Raw genomic sequence first — 18951 nt, 5'->3', positions numbered from 1 at the left:
TATTCCAATACAACGTATGTTTAGCATAAATCACAGGCATTGTTGCAAATTGCAACCTGCAGTGTGAACAGAGGCATAGAGGTGCTGCCAATTTTTTCCTTTTTTTTTCTCTGTTGAATATGGGGTGTGTGGCTACTTCCTTTTGGCCTGCACTCCACCCATGTACCAAGGGTGCTATAAAAAGAGATCATTTAGATCCTTTCTGCCCAGTTGTAGGCTTGTTCAGCCCAGGTGAGGCCATTGCTAGTGTGAAAATGCTAGAGTAGGGACCGTGTCTCTGAGGACACCTTAACGTGGTGACATAGTACACTCTGTTTGATTAAATAGTTTGCTAAGATCCCTATTTTTCAACATCTACAGAGCAGGTTTTTATCGTCTGTACACTGGGAGGAGTATATACGGTAAGATCTTGCACCTGGGGGTTGCTGTTGCACTTTGTGTATTTTTGTCCTTACTATGCATTACCTGGCTCATAGTGTGTAATATGTAATATCAATGTAACCTGGGTCACTGCTAACCCTCTGAGCCGCTTCCTTTTCCTCCATGTGACCGTCTTATAGTTTGTTGGTGTAATAGCTGTGATAACTAGATACACAGGAATGGTTGGTGTGGACAGAGCGATTACTGCACATGTGGACATTATATATCTCCAGGTGTCCATCATGCATAACTATTCATCTGATACTCAACATGCATGCTACATGATCTATAGCATATATATTCCCTTCCAAATGTTGCAAAACTACAATTCCTATGATGCCTGGACAGCTGAAACTTTAGTAGGCTGTCCAGGCATGATGGGAATTATAGTTTCCATAGATCTGTATCTGCATTGAATAATAATATTAGATGAAGAAATAATAATACCAAATGCATTAGTCATAGAAAATTATATCCAGTCGTCATGACTTTCTGGGTCGGATTGATAAAATGGGAAACGAGAATATCTGTGATGAGAAAAGTCATTAGATGAGTGACTAGATGTAATTGTTGTGTATTCTACCTGGAAGGACATCTGATCAATGCAATTGTCTTCTGTATGGCTTGCAGTGAGATGCCATAGTCTGCACATCTCTTATATAGGTGATCTGACCTCTATATAGTCATTGTACAGCCATGTTCATCCATATGCACCCGCATCCCAATTCCCCACTGCACACAATAGAGCGTGCGGCCAGAGCCGCATGCTCCATTATGTGAACTGACATATTCTCTGCGGCTGCTATTCATGAATAGCTGCCGCAGAAAACTGACTTGTCAGTTTTTCCTGCGGCCGGTTGGAATCCCGTCCGGAGAGTATACTATGTGCATACGCTCCGGCCGGGATTCCATTCATTTCCATACAACGTTGCAAATTGCAACAACGACCGTAATTTGTACAAACCCTACGTTGTGTGAACATGGCCTACAGCTGTATTATTGGTTACACTGGTGTTTGTATAATGGTTTCATACCCTTACCAATGTCTGTTCTTACTGTGTGATTAGATATAAATTAACTGAAAGTGACTTTGTACCCACAATCTGACCCCCCCAAACCACTTGTACCTTCGGATAGCTGCTTTTAATCCAAGATCTGTCCTGGGGTCCGTTCGGCAGGTGATGCAGTTATTGTCCTAAAAAACTACTTTTAAACTTCATCATTAAGAATGCCACTGGAACATTTTCTCCTGTCTGAACAGTGCACAGGTGCCTTAACGATCCAGCCCATGTGCCTTGCTGACACAGGTGGGGAATAGGAGGCGATCTGCCTGGAGCATTGCCAATGATGAAGGGGGCGGGGAGGAGGGACAGAGAGGTTGTGCCAGCCTAATGCATACACAATCTACGCCCCTGCCGTTGGGCACGGGCCTGCCAGTTTAAAAGTTGTTTGTTAGAACAATAACTGCATCCCCTGCCGAACAGACCCCAGGACAGATCTTGGATTAAAAGCAGCTATCCGAAAGTACAAGTGGTTTGTGGGGGGGGGGGTCAGATTGTGGGTACAGAGTTGCTTGAAGGCGGGAAGACGGAATTTGCCAAGGGCACCAAAATATCTTTTTTTGGCCTTGGTCCCAAAAGTCCAACAGAAGAAAACTTCATTAGGAGCCTGCTCTCTGCTCTGTACAGGTAGAGGATGGACCCTCAGAATAATTTCCTCTAAAGGGCAAAAGAATCTTCTGTAGTTTTTCTCCTTAGTGTCCTGCCTTCCACTAAGCAATCTATAGAAGGCAAAGCTACGACTCTAAGATCTTTATCGATATCCCATCCTTTCGTTAGGTACAAAAGAGGCCTCAAACTTGGTCCTCCCCACTAAGCGTTCAAGGCTATTGTTGGGCACCAGCTGAGTGCACAATTGCGTGATATGAAAGGCGACGTGACACGTTACGGCGTCAGTTCCACTTCTATGTCCACTTGGGGAAAATAATAATATGCAGTAAAGTATGGTTTATCAATGTGGACACTACGCAGCAAGATTGTAAAGCAATGGTAGCGATTCCCTTTAGGTTCCCTTTAATGCTGAATTAGTCCTTATTGGTTTAAAGTGAGCTTGTGTGCAGCACGTTTACCATGCATTACCTGGTTCATGGCGTGTAATATGTAATATCATCCTCCTACTTTATCCATTACTGTAACCTGAGCTGCTTCCATTTCCTCCATGTGACTGGCTTATAGTTTGTTGGTGCACTAGCTGTAAATACTAGATACACAGGAATGGTTGGTGTGGACAGAGCCATTACTGCACATGTGGACATTATATATCTCCAAATGTCCATCATAACTATTCATCAGATACTCAGACTGCATGCCGCATGATCTATAGATACACATATGTTCTTGCTAAGTTTGACGTCCTACTGTTTCCGAAGTAAAACCACGATCGATAGATCTTCAGATGATAGATGACTTTAACCTGCTTATATGTCCCTATTGCGCACAGGGCGCTGAGGATGAAGGTAAGTCTTTTCAGTGCTCTGGGGGTGGTAGCCCTGCCCCTGTGCGCAATAGGGAGCAATCAGAAGGTTAGATTCATCTGACTTGCTGATAGTTTCCCTTTAAGCAACCATACCCATTTTGTTTTATAAAGGGACATATCATAATTCTGTCAGTCTCACTGGGACCATGGCATTCTTTGTTAACGCAGTGTATTTGTCTTAATAAATCTGAAGTTACAGATAACGAAGGAACAAGCAAACATTAAAGGGTGTGAATACTTTTCTCACAAATGTTTACATCACCAAAGACAGAAGGTGACGGGCCGTTACTGAATGTCTGTGCTCATTTTCAGGATCTAACACTGGAAACATGGCTTTGTCCCACGATCTCTGTTATTCTGTTATGGATCTACGTCTTCTCCTTGAATACCATGAGTTTTTTTCATCTTTCCTTCGATACTTCAACTTTGTGATGTCCATTGTGATCTGCCTGGTGGGATTGGTGGGAAATGCAGTTGTCATCTGGTTTCTCGGATTCATCATGAAGAATTACAAGGCTAAATACTGGTTTCTGAATTTGGCCATTGCTGATTTCTTACTTCTCCTGACTTTACCCTTTCACACCATCTCACATCTTAAAGGCACCTGGACATTCGGACGGCACATGTGTAAACTTTATTTCTTCTCTTTCTGTACTAATATGTACGCTGGTGTTTATATGCTTATCGCCTTAAATATTGCCAGAGTATTGTCTGTGGCAAAACCAATGTTTCACCGTAAATTCATGTCTAAACGTCTTTCTATTTGGATCTGCACTTTAATCTGGCTTGTTACAATAATGGTATGCATCCCAGTGCACTACTATACTGGTGAACTAAAAATGGGAGAAGCCACACTATGCACCTTTATAGATAGCAATGCCTTTGGTACTGAAGTCAACAAACAGTATAATGTGAGTAGCAGGAACGCTACAAGAGATGTCTTATTCTTTGATATCTACACCAAGTTGAGCCCCTTCATTGACCACTGCACATCTGGCACATGTTGTGGTGGGGAGTGGGCTCGGGATTATTGGAACCACTGGATACTGATAACAAAGCGGCATGTGATACCCTTTCTTGTCATTGGATATTTTATTCCCCTTGTCATTGTAATCATTTGCAATATCACTATAGTTGTGAATGTGAGAAAATCCAAGACCATTAATACCCACAGGATCTATCGACTCGTGCTCATAATCATCATGGTGTATTTTATAACATGGACTCCGATAGTCATAGCGCAGACTGTGTTATTCATTGCTAATCTCAATATGAACCTCATAACCATGTTCAATGTCCTTACATTCATACCGCTCCTAATTAGCATTGCTTATGTGAACAGCTGCCTGAACCCCCTAATCTATATGTTGAGCGGTGGCCAGATGAGAACAAGACTTTCTGATTTTATAAATGACATCAGAAATAGAGACAAATAAATGTACGTTGTGTCATGTGGATCTACTATACTCCCACAGAATGACCCCCCAAATATATATGACCAAATTAATATAAACTGTTGTGTATTTTGCCTGTGTTGTACCTGTTAAACTGTACTGTACCTTTAAATATGCATGGTAATAAACATGGCCATCGCCATAGCTCAGCCAAATGGTGCATATTCTTTATACATAACATGAGTAGACAGAAAAATAATAACACTAAATACACAGGTCATTAAAATACTCAAAAGCTTAAATTTTTATAGTGATCTTTTTCATGGACTTAGGGTAGCTTCACACGTACCGACTCGCAGCTGAACGGCTGAACGACCGCTGCGTGTATGTAATTCTGCCGGACGCCTAACCCCTTCAGCTGCCGCCCGGCTCCCGCTCTGTATACATTACCTGTCCTTGCTGCATGGGGTCCCGGCGTACTGCTCTCCCGCCCGGACAATCAGTGGCTGCGGCAGGGCAACACACTGATTGGCCGGGCGGGAGAGCAGTACGCCGGGACCCTGTGCAGCAAGGACAGGTAATGTATACAGAGTGGAAGCCGGGCGGCAGCTGAAGGGGTTAAGCGGCCGGAAGAATTACATACACGCAGCGGTCGTTCAGACCGATGCGTGTGTGTAGTGAAAGTGATCTGCCAGGACATAGCAGACTTGCAGCGTTATTAACGCTGCGAGTTATTAACGCTGCGAGTCGGTACGTGTGAAGCTACCCTTAAAGGGTTTTTTTGGAAAAACAACTGTCATAACCGTTACATAAATTGGCATCCTACTGTTAGAGCATATGGGAGATTACCAAATATACATGGCGACTTGACCACCCAGTAATGATTGAGACATAAATACATGAAAGCACTAATGGGTTTTTTAAGGGGTTGTTAAAAACTATCAATAAAATACATCAGTAATATTTACTTTGGACCAATTTATCAAAATACTAAGAAAATGAACCACGGCACTCTTGAATAAGTCAAGTGAAAAGAATTTTTTATTGCAAAGTGAATAATTCCTTTGTTTCAATCAGACTGAGAAATCGTATGAGTGTCAGGGCGGGAGGTAGAGACAAGACAAGACAGTGGGCCCTAAGACTTAACCCACCCACTGTCCCTACCTACTTGCCTCAGTCAGGCCCTAGGCGGCTGCGGACAACCATGAAGGCGTGCCCTACACTTAATAAGTGTAACACTGAACAAGACAGACAGACAAACACAACATAGAAGAGTCAACAAGCCAGGTCAGACCCAAACGGACAACGCAGTACAGAGTCAGGGATCAAATGGATAAACAAAAGGTCTAGCGGAAGGTCAGGTAACGAGTCAAGCAAACAGAGGGGTTAGGAACGGGGATCGCAGGAGTAGACACGTGGAGCTGGAATCAGGGTATGAAGCCTAATTGCCAGCGATCAGGAACTGACTGCTGGCACTTTAAATACAGGACCAGGAGCTCGGACCAGAACACAATTGGTCCGGACTCCTGAGTCCTGACCACAAACGCCTGTAACGCTACACGCTGAGTAGCAAACGGAGTCCCTGGTTACCAGGGATGGCGTCGGATATCTGTGACATCACCCTGGAGAAAGCCGGAAGGTGGCGCCACGCTCCGGGAGCTGACAGTGGCGCTGGTTCCCGGTCAGGTAAGTTCTTGACAATAAGACCATAAATCATATTTGGCAATGTTTGGTCCTTTCCTTTTTAAGTAACAAAAGATCCTTTGGTGGATCTGGGCTCTCATATAAGGGATCCAAATAGTGTTGAGTGAGCACTTGAATGCTCAAGGACTCATTACTCGAGTAACAAACTCCATTGAAATCAATGAGAGACTTGACCATTCAACCAGGTGCCCCCTAATCAGCAGAGCGCAGGGTGCTAGGTTAACCTATTACATTTTATTTTTTTGCTCATATTTTTGTGTATTCAGAGCTTTGAAGGTATGAAATATACAGAAATTAGAACAGAAAATGTAATAGGTTTCTACAAGACACATTAGAACTCCGACGGTATGCCGACAGTAGCTGGAATCCTGCTAACCCTAGTAATCGATCAAGCACTATGCTCAATTAAGCATGCTCGTTCAACACTAGCTCCAAATGTCTGATAACTACAATCAAAGCGAAGTCCTAACTGTAATTGAAGGTTGACCATCCTTCCTTCAAAAGAAACCTCAAGTGTCCTGCCTCTCAATAAACTAGACTTTGAGTTTGATGTTAGTGTTATAAGAGACAAAAGCTACAAACCTAAACTTTTTGTCTTGTTCCCCATTTTTATTATTACTAGCGGAATCCCTGACCTCCTCTGACCTTTCTCTATAACGACACAACACACTACAAATCCTGTACCCCAAAAATCCTCCAAAATTTATGTATGACTCTGGCTTAAAGTGACACTGTCACCCCCTTTTTGCATAACAACTTTACTACACAGATGTAAAGGGTAAATTTTGCAGTTTTCATATTTTATTTTATATCATACATCATGGCGCTTGTTCCACTAAAAACTGATCTTTTATAATCTGCGGATTGTGCTACCTGGGCGGGGCTTCACGGTAGCAACGCCACTTAGCCTTGCCCACAATGCCACCATAGGCTACACCCTCTGTTACGTCATCTGTGCATAGGCCCCGCCCCTCATCAGCCATTAGTGTGGGCTCTAGACCTTCAGGTAGGCCCATTCCAATGCCTGTTGAGGGGCAGGGCCTATACGGTGATGATGTCATGAGGGGTGGGGTCTATGACACTTCAGTCAAGAAGCCCCACCCAGGTGACACATGATGAAAGACCCATTTTTACTGGAAAAAGCACCATGATGTATAATATAAAATAAGGTATGAAAAGTTTTTTCATATGCCATGACTTAAATGGTCACTGTCATTTCAAACAATTTCCCTCCACATGAAAGCCCATGTGATTCCTAACATATTTGGAAATCACTTAATTTACCAAAAATGACCCTTTATCCCGGACTTTTTGCAGTCTGCTGTTTACTGCCTGTTGTCAGGGAAAATCTGTCTTTAGTAACCTAAATCAGGACAAATTATAGCAAGCTGGGGCAAGGATCATTACTAGAGATGAGCGAACCTCGAGCATGCTCGAGTCGAGCCAAACCCGAACTTTCGGCATTTCATTAGCAGTGGCTGCTGAACTTGGATAATCATGTGGAAATCATGGATATAGTCATTGGCTGTATCCATGTTTTCCAGACAGCCTTAGAGCTTTATCCAAGTTCAGCAGCCACCGCTAATCAAATACCGAATGTTCGGGTTCGGATCGACTCAAACCCGAACCCGGTTCGCTCATCTCTAATCATTATGTGCAGGAGAGAGGCTGGGAAAGTCTTAACTGTGTATCTGCAAGCTGAGCCAGTCTGCCTCCTGAAGATGGTGCACACTGTTCCTGAAAGGTAAATCAAGGCTTCCCTCATATCACTCACCCCCAAAAATGGTCATAGCAGCTGTCTCTTATGCGTATGTATAGAACCTACTGCTGTATGTTTACAGTGTTGAAATATAAGGGTGGGTTCATACTAAGGAATTCTCGCGGATAATGTCCGCGGAATTCCGCTGTCTGTCCGTGCGCATGGCCGCGCTCCGTTCTGCTGGCTCCATAGACAACATTCTATGAGCCGGCGTATTCCGCTATCCGCCGAAAGAACTGACATGCAGAATTCTGACAGTATCCGCGAGAATTCATCAGTATGAACCCAACCTTAGACGGTAATGTAACGAAGAGTCAGTTTTAATTGACAGCCAGGTGTGGTGGTATTATGGTACTTGGCCAGTGATAATGGTTGTTGTGAGGCCAGAGCTCATCCAGCACATACTGTAGGTGTGATGTTGGTACCTGCTTTGTTTATGGCCCGTTCGTAATGTTTCCCAAATGGTCAGTGACCAGGGTTGTGATGGGTTCCTTGGGCTTTTGTCATGGTAGTCCTGAGTGACAATTGACCCACTCAGACTATGAGTAAAACCAACCACAAAGGGTGAAAATTAATTCAAGGTGTGCGGTGCTGTTATATAGGTGCTGAGGAAAGTCCCAGTGATACTTTTGCAGAAGCAGATAAATCTTTGTACACGTTTTAGTACTTAAACTCAGTTGTGCTGAGAAGATGCTTGAAGGAGTAGAACATAGTAGAGGTAGTTGTAGTGGTGCTTAGAGAGTTTAGAGTAGAGCAGAGCAGCCTAGAGGAGTTTGAAAAGGGAGTCCCAACCCAATGTACTACTGTGCTATGCCGGAACTTGAGAAAAATACTTAAGAGTGAAAGAGATACTTGTACCCGTGTTTAGACATCTTCTGCCCTACAGTGTCGAGGTACTTGTCTTAATAGGGTGATACAAGCCCCAGCCTTGGTTAATAGGGTGAAGCTAAGTGTCCCAGGGTGTCCCGGTTAACTTGCACTGCAAGATAGAATACGTAGACCTTCTGGGAGCTTTGTACTATCCAGGTTTGTGTGGTAGGCTACCTTGCGTGGTATGATACTGCTCTGCACTTTGTAGAGTGGTTCTCGACATGGGCTTAGATTATCCCCAACCTTTCTCCCTCGGGTAGTGTCTAGCAGTGTATAGTAGGTATAATATAAGTACTGAAAAAACATGTGTCTTCACCAACTCACTCAACACACTAAACTAAACTGAACTTGTCCCGGAGAAGGGTCCTGGCAGGGCCAGGCCCTGGCTTGGCTACAACAGGGACATTTGCTCTGTGTATCCTTCTCCCACGAGAATCTAAGTAGAAATAACACTACACTTCCTCCCACTAAGTGACTTCCTACAGGAGATGTGTTATCTACCCTGTGAGTGGTGGAGAAGAATGTATACAAAGAAGAGAAGAAAAGTGATAGGTCAGAAAGAAAGAGCATCCCTTTGTTAGCTTCAGCTGTGCAATACATAAGAGCATACATATAAAATACTGACATCTTGTGGCAAAACTATAAAATACCTTCATCACCACTTAACCTAGAAAAAAAAGGTGTGTGAGAGGAAAACACCCATGGTGGGACACCACACAAGAAGAGACATGCACTGCCACACACTCTCTCTAGCTCTATCTCAGGATTGCAGCAGATCTCAGAAATGAGACCTGGTGAAATCAGTAACTTCTGACATGTCTGAGAAAGAAAGAAACACTTGAAAAAGATTAAAAGCACTTAAAAAACAGAACAAGGAACCATATACCGTATAGAGACACTGTGCCAGTACATAAAGAAAAGATGGAAAATAAAAGATGGAAATATAAATACCCCTACCAAACAAGTAACATATCCCCTGATATAAATGAAAACCAATGTACTTGGCAGTCAGATGTAAACACAGGGAAAATGTGACAAGGGTGGACAGTACAAAACCAAAAAAAATTAATACAGCACCTAAATGGAACAAAACACATGCAACCAGGAGACAGATGGTCAAGGACAGAGGGGGAGAGGCAAGTAACCAATAACTACGGCCCAATAGCGTCCCACGCGTTCCGTCCTGATCACAGGACTTCCTCAGGGATCTGTCTGTTGTCTGTCTGTCTGTCCCTGTATTCCATCCAGCTCCCGGGTTCCCTTACAGGACGCACATGATCCTCCATCTTTAAAACAAGGATAAGGGTTGCTTCATGTCCCATGTAAAACTGTTTTTTCTTCACAATTTCTTGTTGCGGATGCTCTTGCTCAACGCTGAAATCTGCAATATTATTATCACTTCCTATCTTGTCCATCAATGTAACCAGGATCATTTCTAATCCTCTAAGCTGCTTCCATTTCCTGACTTCCTGCATGTGACGGGCTTATTGATTGTTAGTACAAGAGCTGCGATAGCTGGATACACAGTAATGGTATAGACATAGTAGTTAGTACAAATGAGACAATTATTCCTTTCCACATATCATAATGTCATGTCATCATAATTACTCATCAGATACTGGGCCTGCATGCCACATGACCTATAGAAACAGATATGTGCTTGCTATGTCTGACATTGTGTCTCCAGCGTGAGGGTGCCGTTTTGCTCTGCTTTTGTGATGCAGTTTTGAAGCCAGAATCAGGTAGGGATCACAATGAACAAATGCCATTTCAACCTTTTTTTTTTTTTTAATTCATTTAGTTCTTATTGGTATGAAATTAATTGTATTTTGTTGATAATTGTAGCATTCATTGAATCATCTGTTAGCTGTACTGTCATAATGTTAAAGGGGTTATCCACCTCTTCCCGTGACAGTGGCGAGCAGCAGGACAGCACTCGGGACTTTCCCCCGAGTTGATGGACTGGCCACTTAGCCAATCAGTGACTAGAGTGGCATCCCGCCCCAGTCAATGACTTGCTGATTGGTCAGTCCATCACTCGGGTCGTAGTGTGTCAGAACTGGGGGTCCCGAGGGGGTCGGTCCTGCTGACTACTGCGGCCATGGGAAGAAGTACATTCATGCTCCTGATCAAATTCCCCCCTGCTGGCTGCCAGATTTGAAAAATGGCCGGACTTCTCCTTTAAGTATTTATCTTTGTTCTGGTTACCCTATTGCTTATTGTGATGGCTGAACGTATCCAACGCATGGGCGTATAGGGAGTCAGAGATGAGAGGTGGCATAGTGAGAGAAGGGTGGTTAGGAGGTGTGGGACGGACTCAAAATAATTTTTTTTATTTAAAAAAAATCTCTGTCTTTTTATAGTAATTTAAAGGAATGAGGTGGATTGGATGAAAGGAGGATGGATAGGAGGCCGGTTAATAGAAGAAGTTTAAGGAGATTAAGGAGATTAAGTTATAATAAGACAGTTGTAATATAATCTTCAAATATAAAAGAAAGGACCCCCTCACAATTCTTGTTGTTACTGGTAGGGGATATACCCAGAGGATTTCTTCTGCTTGTTTTCAGTGTACTCCTTTTCCAGCAGCTTCTCATCTCTGCTTAGCAGGCTTTGTGAGGGACTGGGCTCCCTCTAATGGCAGCCACATGCCTGTTAACCTGTATTTAAAGACAGCACATAAATTTTAGTAAATTCTAGGCTGATCACCTGAGCGTATTTTTAGCCATCACCTCCAGACCTCTGTGCAGAAAATTTGTGTTGTTCCAGTCAACAAACCATGTCTGTGCTTTCTGGCTTTCTGCCATTTCTCTTGCTTCCTAGAGACATTTTCCTATCTTTTTCTATCCCTGGTTTTTCGGTCTAGTCGACATCAGCTCATAGTACATTGAAGTTTGTCGGTAATTGTGGCTCATCCAGTCCCGGGCTCCAGTACTCCTTCATTCTCTTCAGTCAGCTGGTCACCAGGGACCTTTTCTGAGGGTTGTGACCTGGGAGTTTTCCGCAGCGAAGCCTATCCTGCCGTGGTTAAAAACGGGCGCTCCATAGACTCTGATGCTTGGAGAGGGTATGTCAGCAGTGATTTAAGCGATCCACTTCCTCATACCTGGACCTTCCATTACAATACAAACGAGCCATGCATCCCACAAACGCCACTCACCCTGAGTCGCCTGACATAGCCACAGACGTCACCCATCAAGGTGTTCTCCTGGAACAATTGTTCTAGATGATCCTGAACATTGCAGCCCGCCTTCCGCTAACTGCTCCAGTTGCAGCTCCACTGCCAGCTGTTCCAGGCAGTTCATTCCTTCATCTGCCTCTGCCTCCTCTTTTTAGTGGAGACCTCAAGTTTTGCCACGGATTTTTAAATCAGTGTACGATTTACTTTGCAATCTTGGCTAATCTTGGCCTTAGCCTGGCTTACTGCTCTCTGGTAGTGAGGAGATCCTCTACAAACCAGCCTGCCAGACTTTTTGGCTGCATTCAACAAGGTCTTTGAGCTACCTGGAAGCGCATCTCTTCCATTAGGGTGGTTCCACCGTAGGCCAGTATGCAATTAAATTCCAGACGCTAGCCTCTGAGTTAGCCTGAAATAATGAAGGGTTAGTGGCCGCATTCTGGGGGTGGGGGAGGGCATTAAAAATTAACTTGCCGGATGTGATTTGCCCACCAGCTTGGATAACCCCATTACACTTAGCCCTCATATTGACTTCCGCTTCACTGAACAGCAGCAGATCTATTGGCAGCGACCCTGGTGCCAAGATATTCTCTACACTGGATGTTCTACCTCATCTGTATTTATGAGGGTGATAAATGGAAGACTTCCTTCAACACCTGGAATGGACACTTCTAATATCTGGTGATGCTCTTCGGACTTTTTAATACCTCAGCAGTCTTTCAGGAGTTTGTCAACAATATAGTTCGGGACATGTTATACAAGTGCGCACTAATTTATCTGAATGACATCTTAGTTTTCTCAGCCTCTGAGCCATCCAACATTTTATCATAATCCAAGTAATCAATTGTCCTGACACTAAGAAACCATTCTATCTGGAGGTCAATGCCTCTGCAGTTGGGCTGGAGCAGTTCTGTTCCAGAAAGACAACCAGGGCAATTCTGTTACTTGCAGATTATTCTCTAAGACTGAGGCAGAGAGCTATTAGCTATCAAGCTGGCCTTGGAATATTGAAGACATCTTTTAGAATTGGCTCTCCATTTAGTAACAATCTATACAGATCACAAAAATCTTGTGGAGGGATCAACGTCTGAACCCCCCATCAGGCCCACTTGGTCCCTCTTCGTCTTTTGTTTTAATTTCAGTCTCCATTTCCAACCAACGACCAAGAGCATCATGGCTGACGCACTCTAGAATCAAACTGGATTCCCTATCTTCGCCACTTTGTCTCAACCCGTCAACATCATTGGGTTCCTCTGTTGCCATGGGCCAAGTTCACTTATAATAACCACTCTAGCCAGACTAACCTCTCTGCTGCCTCCCATACACTATACATGCAGTGTCCCAACTACCTCTGACTACCTTTTGTGTTTAAGTCCTGCACCGCACATGAGGCACTCTGAAGCTAGAGCGCGCGGGACCTGTGGAGAAGCGGACCGCAGAAGCAGCCCTGGAACGTGGATAGGTAATGTATGTAGTTTAAACAAGGGCTGCAAGGACATCGGTAATGATCACCTTGCAGCCCTTGTTAAACGATTATCGGGCCGTGTAATAGGCCCAGTAAACGAGCGACGATCTAGCAGATCGCTGCTCGTTTACTGGTATTATCGGACCCCCATCGGCCCGTGTAATAACACCCTTAGCCCCCTGACAAGTGCTGCAGCCTTATCGCAACATCCTAGCTCCTACTAATAACACAGCCCCCGGGGTTACCACATGAAACAGTAAAAACCTCATGCTATCCTACCTCATTGTAGAAAACCTTCAGAAGTTCCCAGGCCAGCACTAAGCAGTCTAACAGATGAATCCAGCTTTCATGGACAGTGCACACACCCATCTTCACTCTGCATCTCTCTGCTCTAGATGGCTTTCCCTTGACAATAAACAGATAAGAATTGAAGGGGGGGGGGGGGCTTGTGAATACAGAAGGAAGCTCCGTTGCTTAATAAAATCTATTACAGACTTTGTTATATTTGTTTCTACTATTGATTTCTGCAAAGTTATTTGAAATGAAATTACACAGCCATATGCTGACGCAACTGGAACAGGCTATCAGCGCCTACCAGGCACTCCAGCCACTGCTGTGATATGCTGCGTTTATTGAGGCCAGACGCACACTGTACCGGGCTTCGGTTCAGTGTTATATCCGGGATCTATCATCCTCCACTGACGAGCCCTCTGTGGATGAAACGCATCGTAGGGAACTGCATGAGGGTAAGCGTAGGGTCTGGGAGTAGGGATAGCATGGGGCAGGAGCCGCCCTTGTAAGAACGTGCACTCCGATGGTTCCCTGAGCGAGCAGGGGTAGATTGCTGCACCATGCGCAGGGCTGTACATCTCATCCTGTTTAGACCTACTTGTTATTTGTTTATTATGCATCTACTATTTCACATTGTTTGCACCTACTATGTTGCATGAGTGATGCATGATGATACTGTGGCTCATCTATATATAGTTTTTGTGGTTTGGTTTTGCTGTGAAGGTGAACACAGGCGTTGTTTTACACATCTGACTATTATTTTATCTATATTTATTAAAAGTTATATTTTAAGGGATACCAATCTGTGAATAATACGTTTACCCCTGGTATACTACAAGCCGCGGTCGGCTACTTTTTGTCTGTATATACAGTATGAGTTACACATTAAAAAATACCTGTCATTGTATCTCCTGATCAAAGCCAGCTTTAGCAATGAGACCAACTGTGATCAATAACTTTCGACGTACCTGACGATATGTCAAAAGTTATTTTTATAGGTACTCTTTAAGGACAATACAGAAAATACATCTGGTTTTGACAGGACACTCTTAAGTCTATGAAGGTTTCTTGATTCTTTTCCAAAAGATGATGTCAGGGGAAAAAAAAGATTGGGTTTGTTGAATTTTAGGTCCAAAATGGTTTGTCTTTCGTGGAGATCAGCTGCTATCAGAGGGGTCTGACTATGGATTTCTCTTTTTTCCCTAATGAAGACGCACTCACGCTTCACTGAAGTCCACGGTAAATAATTTATGAGATCCTGAGAAACAAGTGAATAGGTGTGGATACTTTTTTTTTTGCAAATGTTTTCATCATCACTCTTACTGAATGTCTGTGTTCATTTTCAGGATCTAACACAGGAATAATGGCTTTTCCCCATCACCTCTGTTACTCCATTGCGGATCTACATCTTCTCATTGAAAACCATGACTCTTACTCATCTGTCCTCCAATACTTCGGTTTTGTGATGTCCATTGTGATCTGCTTGTTCGGATTGGTGGGAAACGCAGTTGTCATCTGGTTTCTCGGATTTATCATAAAGAAACACGAGTCTAAATACTGGTTTCTGAATTTGGCCATTGCTGATTTCTTGTCTCTCCTGACTTTACCCTTTCACGCCATCTCAACTCTTAAAGGCGCCTGGACATTCGGGCCGCACATGTGTAAACTTTATTTCTTCTCTTTATTTGCTAATATGTATTCTAGTGTTTACATTCTTATCGCCTTAAATATTGCCAGAGTATTGTCTATAGCAACACCAATGTTTCACCGCCAATATATCTCCCAACGTGTTTCTGTTGTGATCTGCATATTAATCTGGTTTATTATAACATTCCTTAGCCTCCCGATGTTCTTTTTTAGTGGTGAACTGAAAATTGGAGAAACCATACTATGCAACCACTTAGGTGGTAGCACCTTTGACATTGTAGTTGTCAACAATACATATAATGCGACCAATGGGAATGTCACAAAAGACATCTTAGTCTCCGACATCTACACCAGGTTGAGCCCCTATATTGAACACTGCACATATGACACATGTTGCGGTGGTCAGGAGACACTAAAATTGTGGAACCAGTTGATCTTTCAGTCACAATGGATGATGATACCTTTCTTTTTCGTTGGATATTTTATTCCTCTTGGCATTGGAATAATTTGCAATATAACTATACTTGTGCATGTGAGAAAATCCAAGACCATTAATACCCACAGGCTGTGTCGACTCATACTCATCATCTTTATGGTGCATTTTATAACATGGACTCCTGTAATCATAGCAGAATTTGTCTTATTTATCGCTGTTCTCCATATGAACTTCATAGTCATGTACAACGTCCTTACATTTATGCCGCTCTTGTTCAGTATTGCTTATGCCCACAGCTGCCTAAATCCAATTCTGTATGTGTTGACTGGTGGGCGAATGCGAACAGAACTTTATGAACTCATCAATAGTATTAGAAACTGCTACAAATGACTGGAGAATATTATATTGTATCATCTAGATCCACCATGCTCCCATACAAAGGCCACCAACCATATATTACCAAATCAAAGCAAACTGTTATGTGTTGTAATAACCACTGCTTTGACTATCCATGGAAATAACTAGTCTATTTTCCAGCGTATGAGATGACTGGGCATATAAGACGACTCCTGACTTTTAAGAGGATTTTCAGGGGTTTGTCTTATACGCCGGAAAATGTTAACCCCTGCCTGACCACAGCAGGGTTAACCAGCTGGAGCCCTACTGTGGTCAGGCAGAGGTTAACTGAAGCGGGAGGCAGAAACCCCCCCCCCCCCCCCCCACTGCCTGAACCCACTGAAACAAAAAAAAAAGAAATGAGCTCACCTGTCACCCATTCCCAGTAGCTCCTCCCGGCACCCGCGCGTCTCCACTCATGTTCCCTGCACAGGCAACGTGATGCAGAGACACTTCCTGAGCCGAAGGTTCCTGAAGCTCTACCGGGTAGCCGAGCGTCTCATCAAAAAAGCTCGGAGAGCTTCGGGAGAATGGCAGATGCCCCAGAAGCCTATGCCGTTCTCCTGAAGCTCTCCCAGCAGCCACGCGTTTCTGAGCTTCTCCGATGAGACCTTCGGCTGCCCGGGAGAGCTTTAGGAACTTCCAGTGCAGGCAGTGTCTCTGCATCACGTTGCCTGCGCCGGGAATATTAGGGGAGACGCATGGTTGCCAGGAACGGGTGACAGGTGAGTTGAATTGTATTCTTTATAGCGGTTGCTGCATACGGTGGGGATGCTCTTCCACCATATTCTTCCATATACCTTTCCCAGCGTATAAGATGGCCCCCAACTTCTGGGCAGATTTTTGGAAATTACAGTATATGCATTTACATATTCAGCAAGGGTCCAGTGGAAGGCAAGTCCATTCAGGCCTTATTTCTGTTTGGAGTAAATGGACCCTCACAGTCACTAAGCAAAATAAACCTAAGTCCGACCCTTCTACAGTCTTCTCTGTGCATTGTCCATGACCAGTATATAACATATACAAGATAAATCTACAAATCTGAATGCTTTATTTTTTATCTTTTTTGTTATTGTGATCTCCGTCCTTCTCTAGTAATTCTATTGTCATTAATATACATCTATACACCCAATAAAAAGAACACTGAACAATTTCCCTGTCAATTGTTTTAATTCACTGTAGACATCAGTCTGACATTGAAATGCGTTGTTCAGTATTGTACAGTTTTGGCATCAGACTGTCGTCTTCTTCGGGTGCTCCTTCACTTGGGCCACTGTTATGTTACTCTGCATCCTGTGCCGAGGTGATGGGTTGGTTGTTTTGGCCCTGAATCTTATCAGCTGTATCTATAAAAAATTTTCTCTAATAAAAACTTCTGATGAGAACTTCCAGCATACAGTATGTCCACATCAAGAATAAGTTGTAATAGATGTGTCTAATAAGTGTACACTTATTAATAAATTAAGTTATTGTATTTTTTTTGTTGTGGTTTTTCATGCTTTCTTTCTTTTAATGAAAACTGTCTGCTTGGTTGTCTTTGGTTGCCCCACCTCCTGTCTAGTGTACATGCTGTAGCATATTTTCTCATCCTAATTTACACACTAGCTTTGAATTCAGCCAAAAAGAGTTTGCTGAAATCCCAGCTATACTAGACAACAGGAACAGGAAGTCTAGTACAGGATGTACACTAGACAGGAAATGGAGCAATAAATACAACAAAGCAGACAGTTTACATCAGAAGGAAACCAAAAAGACTTTGTAAAAAAGCTCAGAGCAGGTGTAGATTTTTGCCTGGTTTATGCTTGTTTCCAGGCGTGGAAGAAGGCCATGCCTCGCCATGCCCAACCATCTGGAGAGTGGGGAATATGGCTGATGTACACCATGAAGAAGAGATGAATCTGCCCCTTTTTTGTGGCGTACGCCAGGGGTGCATGTTAGTAAATCCCCTTTTTTGTATTAAAAATTCTAATTATTTATGCATTTCAAAGAAACAAGTCAACCTTAAAGGGTGTGAGTACTTTTTGTTGTAACTGTTTAAATTATCAAGGGCAGAAGGTGGTGACGGACTCTTACTGAATGTCTGTGTTCATTTTCAGGTCCTAACACTGGGAAATGGCTTTGTCCCATAAGCTCTGTTACTCCATTGCGGATATACGTTTTCTGCTGGAATACCTTGACTCTTACTCATCTGTCCTCCCATACTTCAGTTTTGTGATGTCCATTGTGATCTTCCTGGTGGGATTGGTGGGAAACGCAGTTGTCATCTGGTTTCTTGGATTTATCATGAAGAAACACAAGTCTAGATACTGGTTTCTGAATTTGGCCATTGCTGATCTCTTGGTTCTCCTGACTTTACCCTTTCATGCCATCTCAACTTTTAAAGGCACTTGGACATTTGGGTCGTACATGTGTAAATTTTATCTCATCTCTTTATGTGCTAATGTGTACGCTGGTGTTTATATTCTTATCGCCTTAACTTTTGCCAGAGTATTGTCTGTAGCAAAACCAATGTTTCACCGAAAATTCATCTCCCAACGTGTTTCTATTTGGGTCTGTTCTTTGATCTGGTTAAGTACAGGTCTCTACAGCCTCCCAACACTCTACTATAGCGGTGAAGTGACAATTGGAGAAGTCACACTATGCACCCACTTAGGTAGTAACACTTTTAGTTCGGTTGTAGTCAGCAATGGGTACAATGTGAGTAGTGGGAACACTACAAGAGACATCTCTGACATCTACACCAAGTTGAGCCCCTTTTTTGAACACTGCTCACCAGACACATGTTGTGGTGGTCAGGAAACTCTTAATTTTTGGAATGATTTGGCATATACATCAAAGCGATTTACGATATCTTTTCTT

The 18951-nt window shown here is 43.2% G+C and overlaps 1 protein-coding gene across 1 annotated transcript; it reads left to right on the top strand.

Annotated features, from left to right (window-relative positions):
- Window positions 1-379: 379 nt before the first annotated feature.
- LOC138800445 (chemerin-like receptor 1) lies at window positions 380-4553 on the top strand. The gene is made up of 2 exons (XM_069982118.1): window positions 380-401; window positions 3268-4553. Exon 2 carries the CDS (start codon window positions 3285-3287, stop codon window positions 4389-4391), a length of 1107 nt encoding a protein of 368 aa, XP_069838219.1. The 5' UTR covers window positions 380-401; window positions 3268-3284; the 3' UTR covers window positions 4392-4553.
- The last annotated feature ends 14398 nt before the right edge of the window (window positions 4554-18951 follow it).

The sequence above is a fragment of the Dendropsophus ebraccatus genome, chromosome 9 (genome assembly GCF_027789765.1).
Source record: "Dendropsophus ebraccatus isolate aDenEbr1 chromosome 9, aDenEbr1.pat, whole genome shotgun sequence".
NCBI classification, from domain to species: Eukaryota; Metazoa; Chordata; class Amphibia; order Anura; family Hylidae; genus Dendropsophus; species Dendropsophus ebraccatus.
Note: the sequence above shows the minus strand (reverse complement) of the source record. Positions and strands in the feature narration are given on the sequence as shown.

Bases quoted from the DNA above. Each gene is read 5' to 3' on its own strand.
- LOC138800445 (XM_069982118.1), top strand. From the start codon at position 3,285: ATGGCTTTGTCCCACGATCTCTGTTATTCTGTTATGGATCTACGTCTT.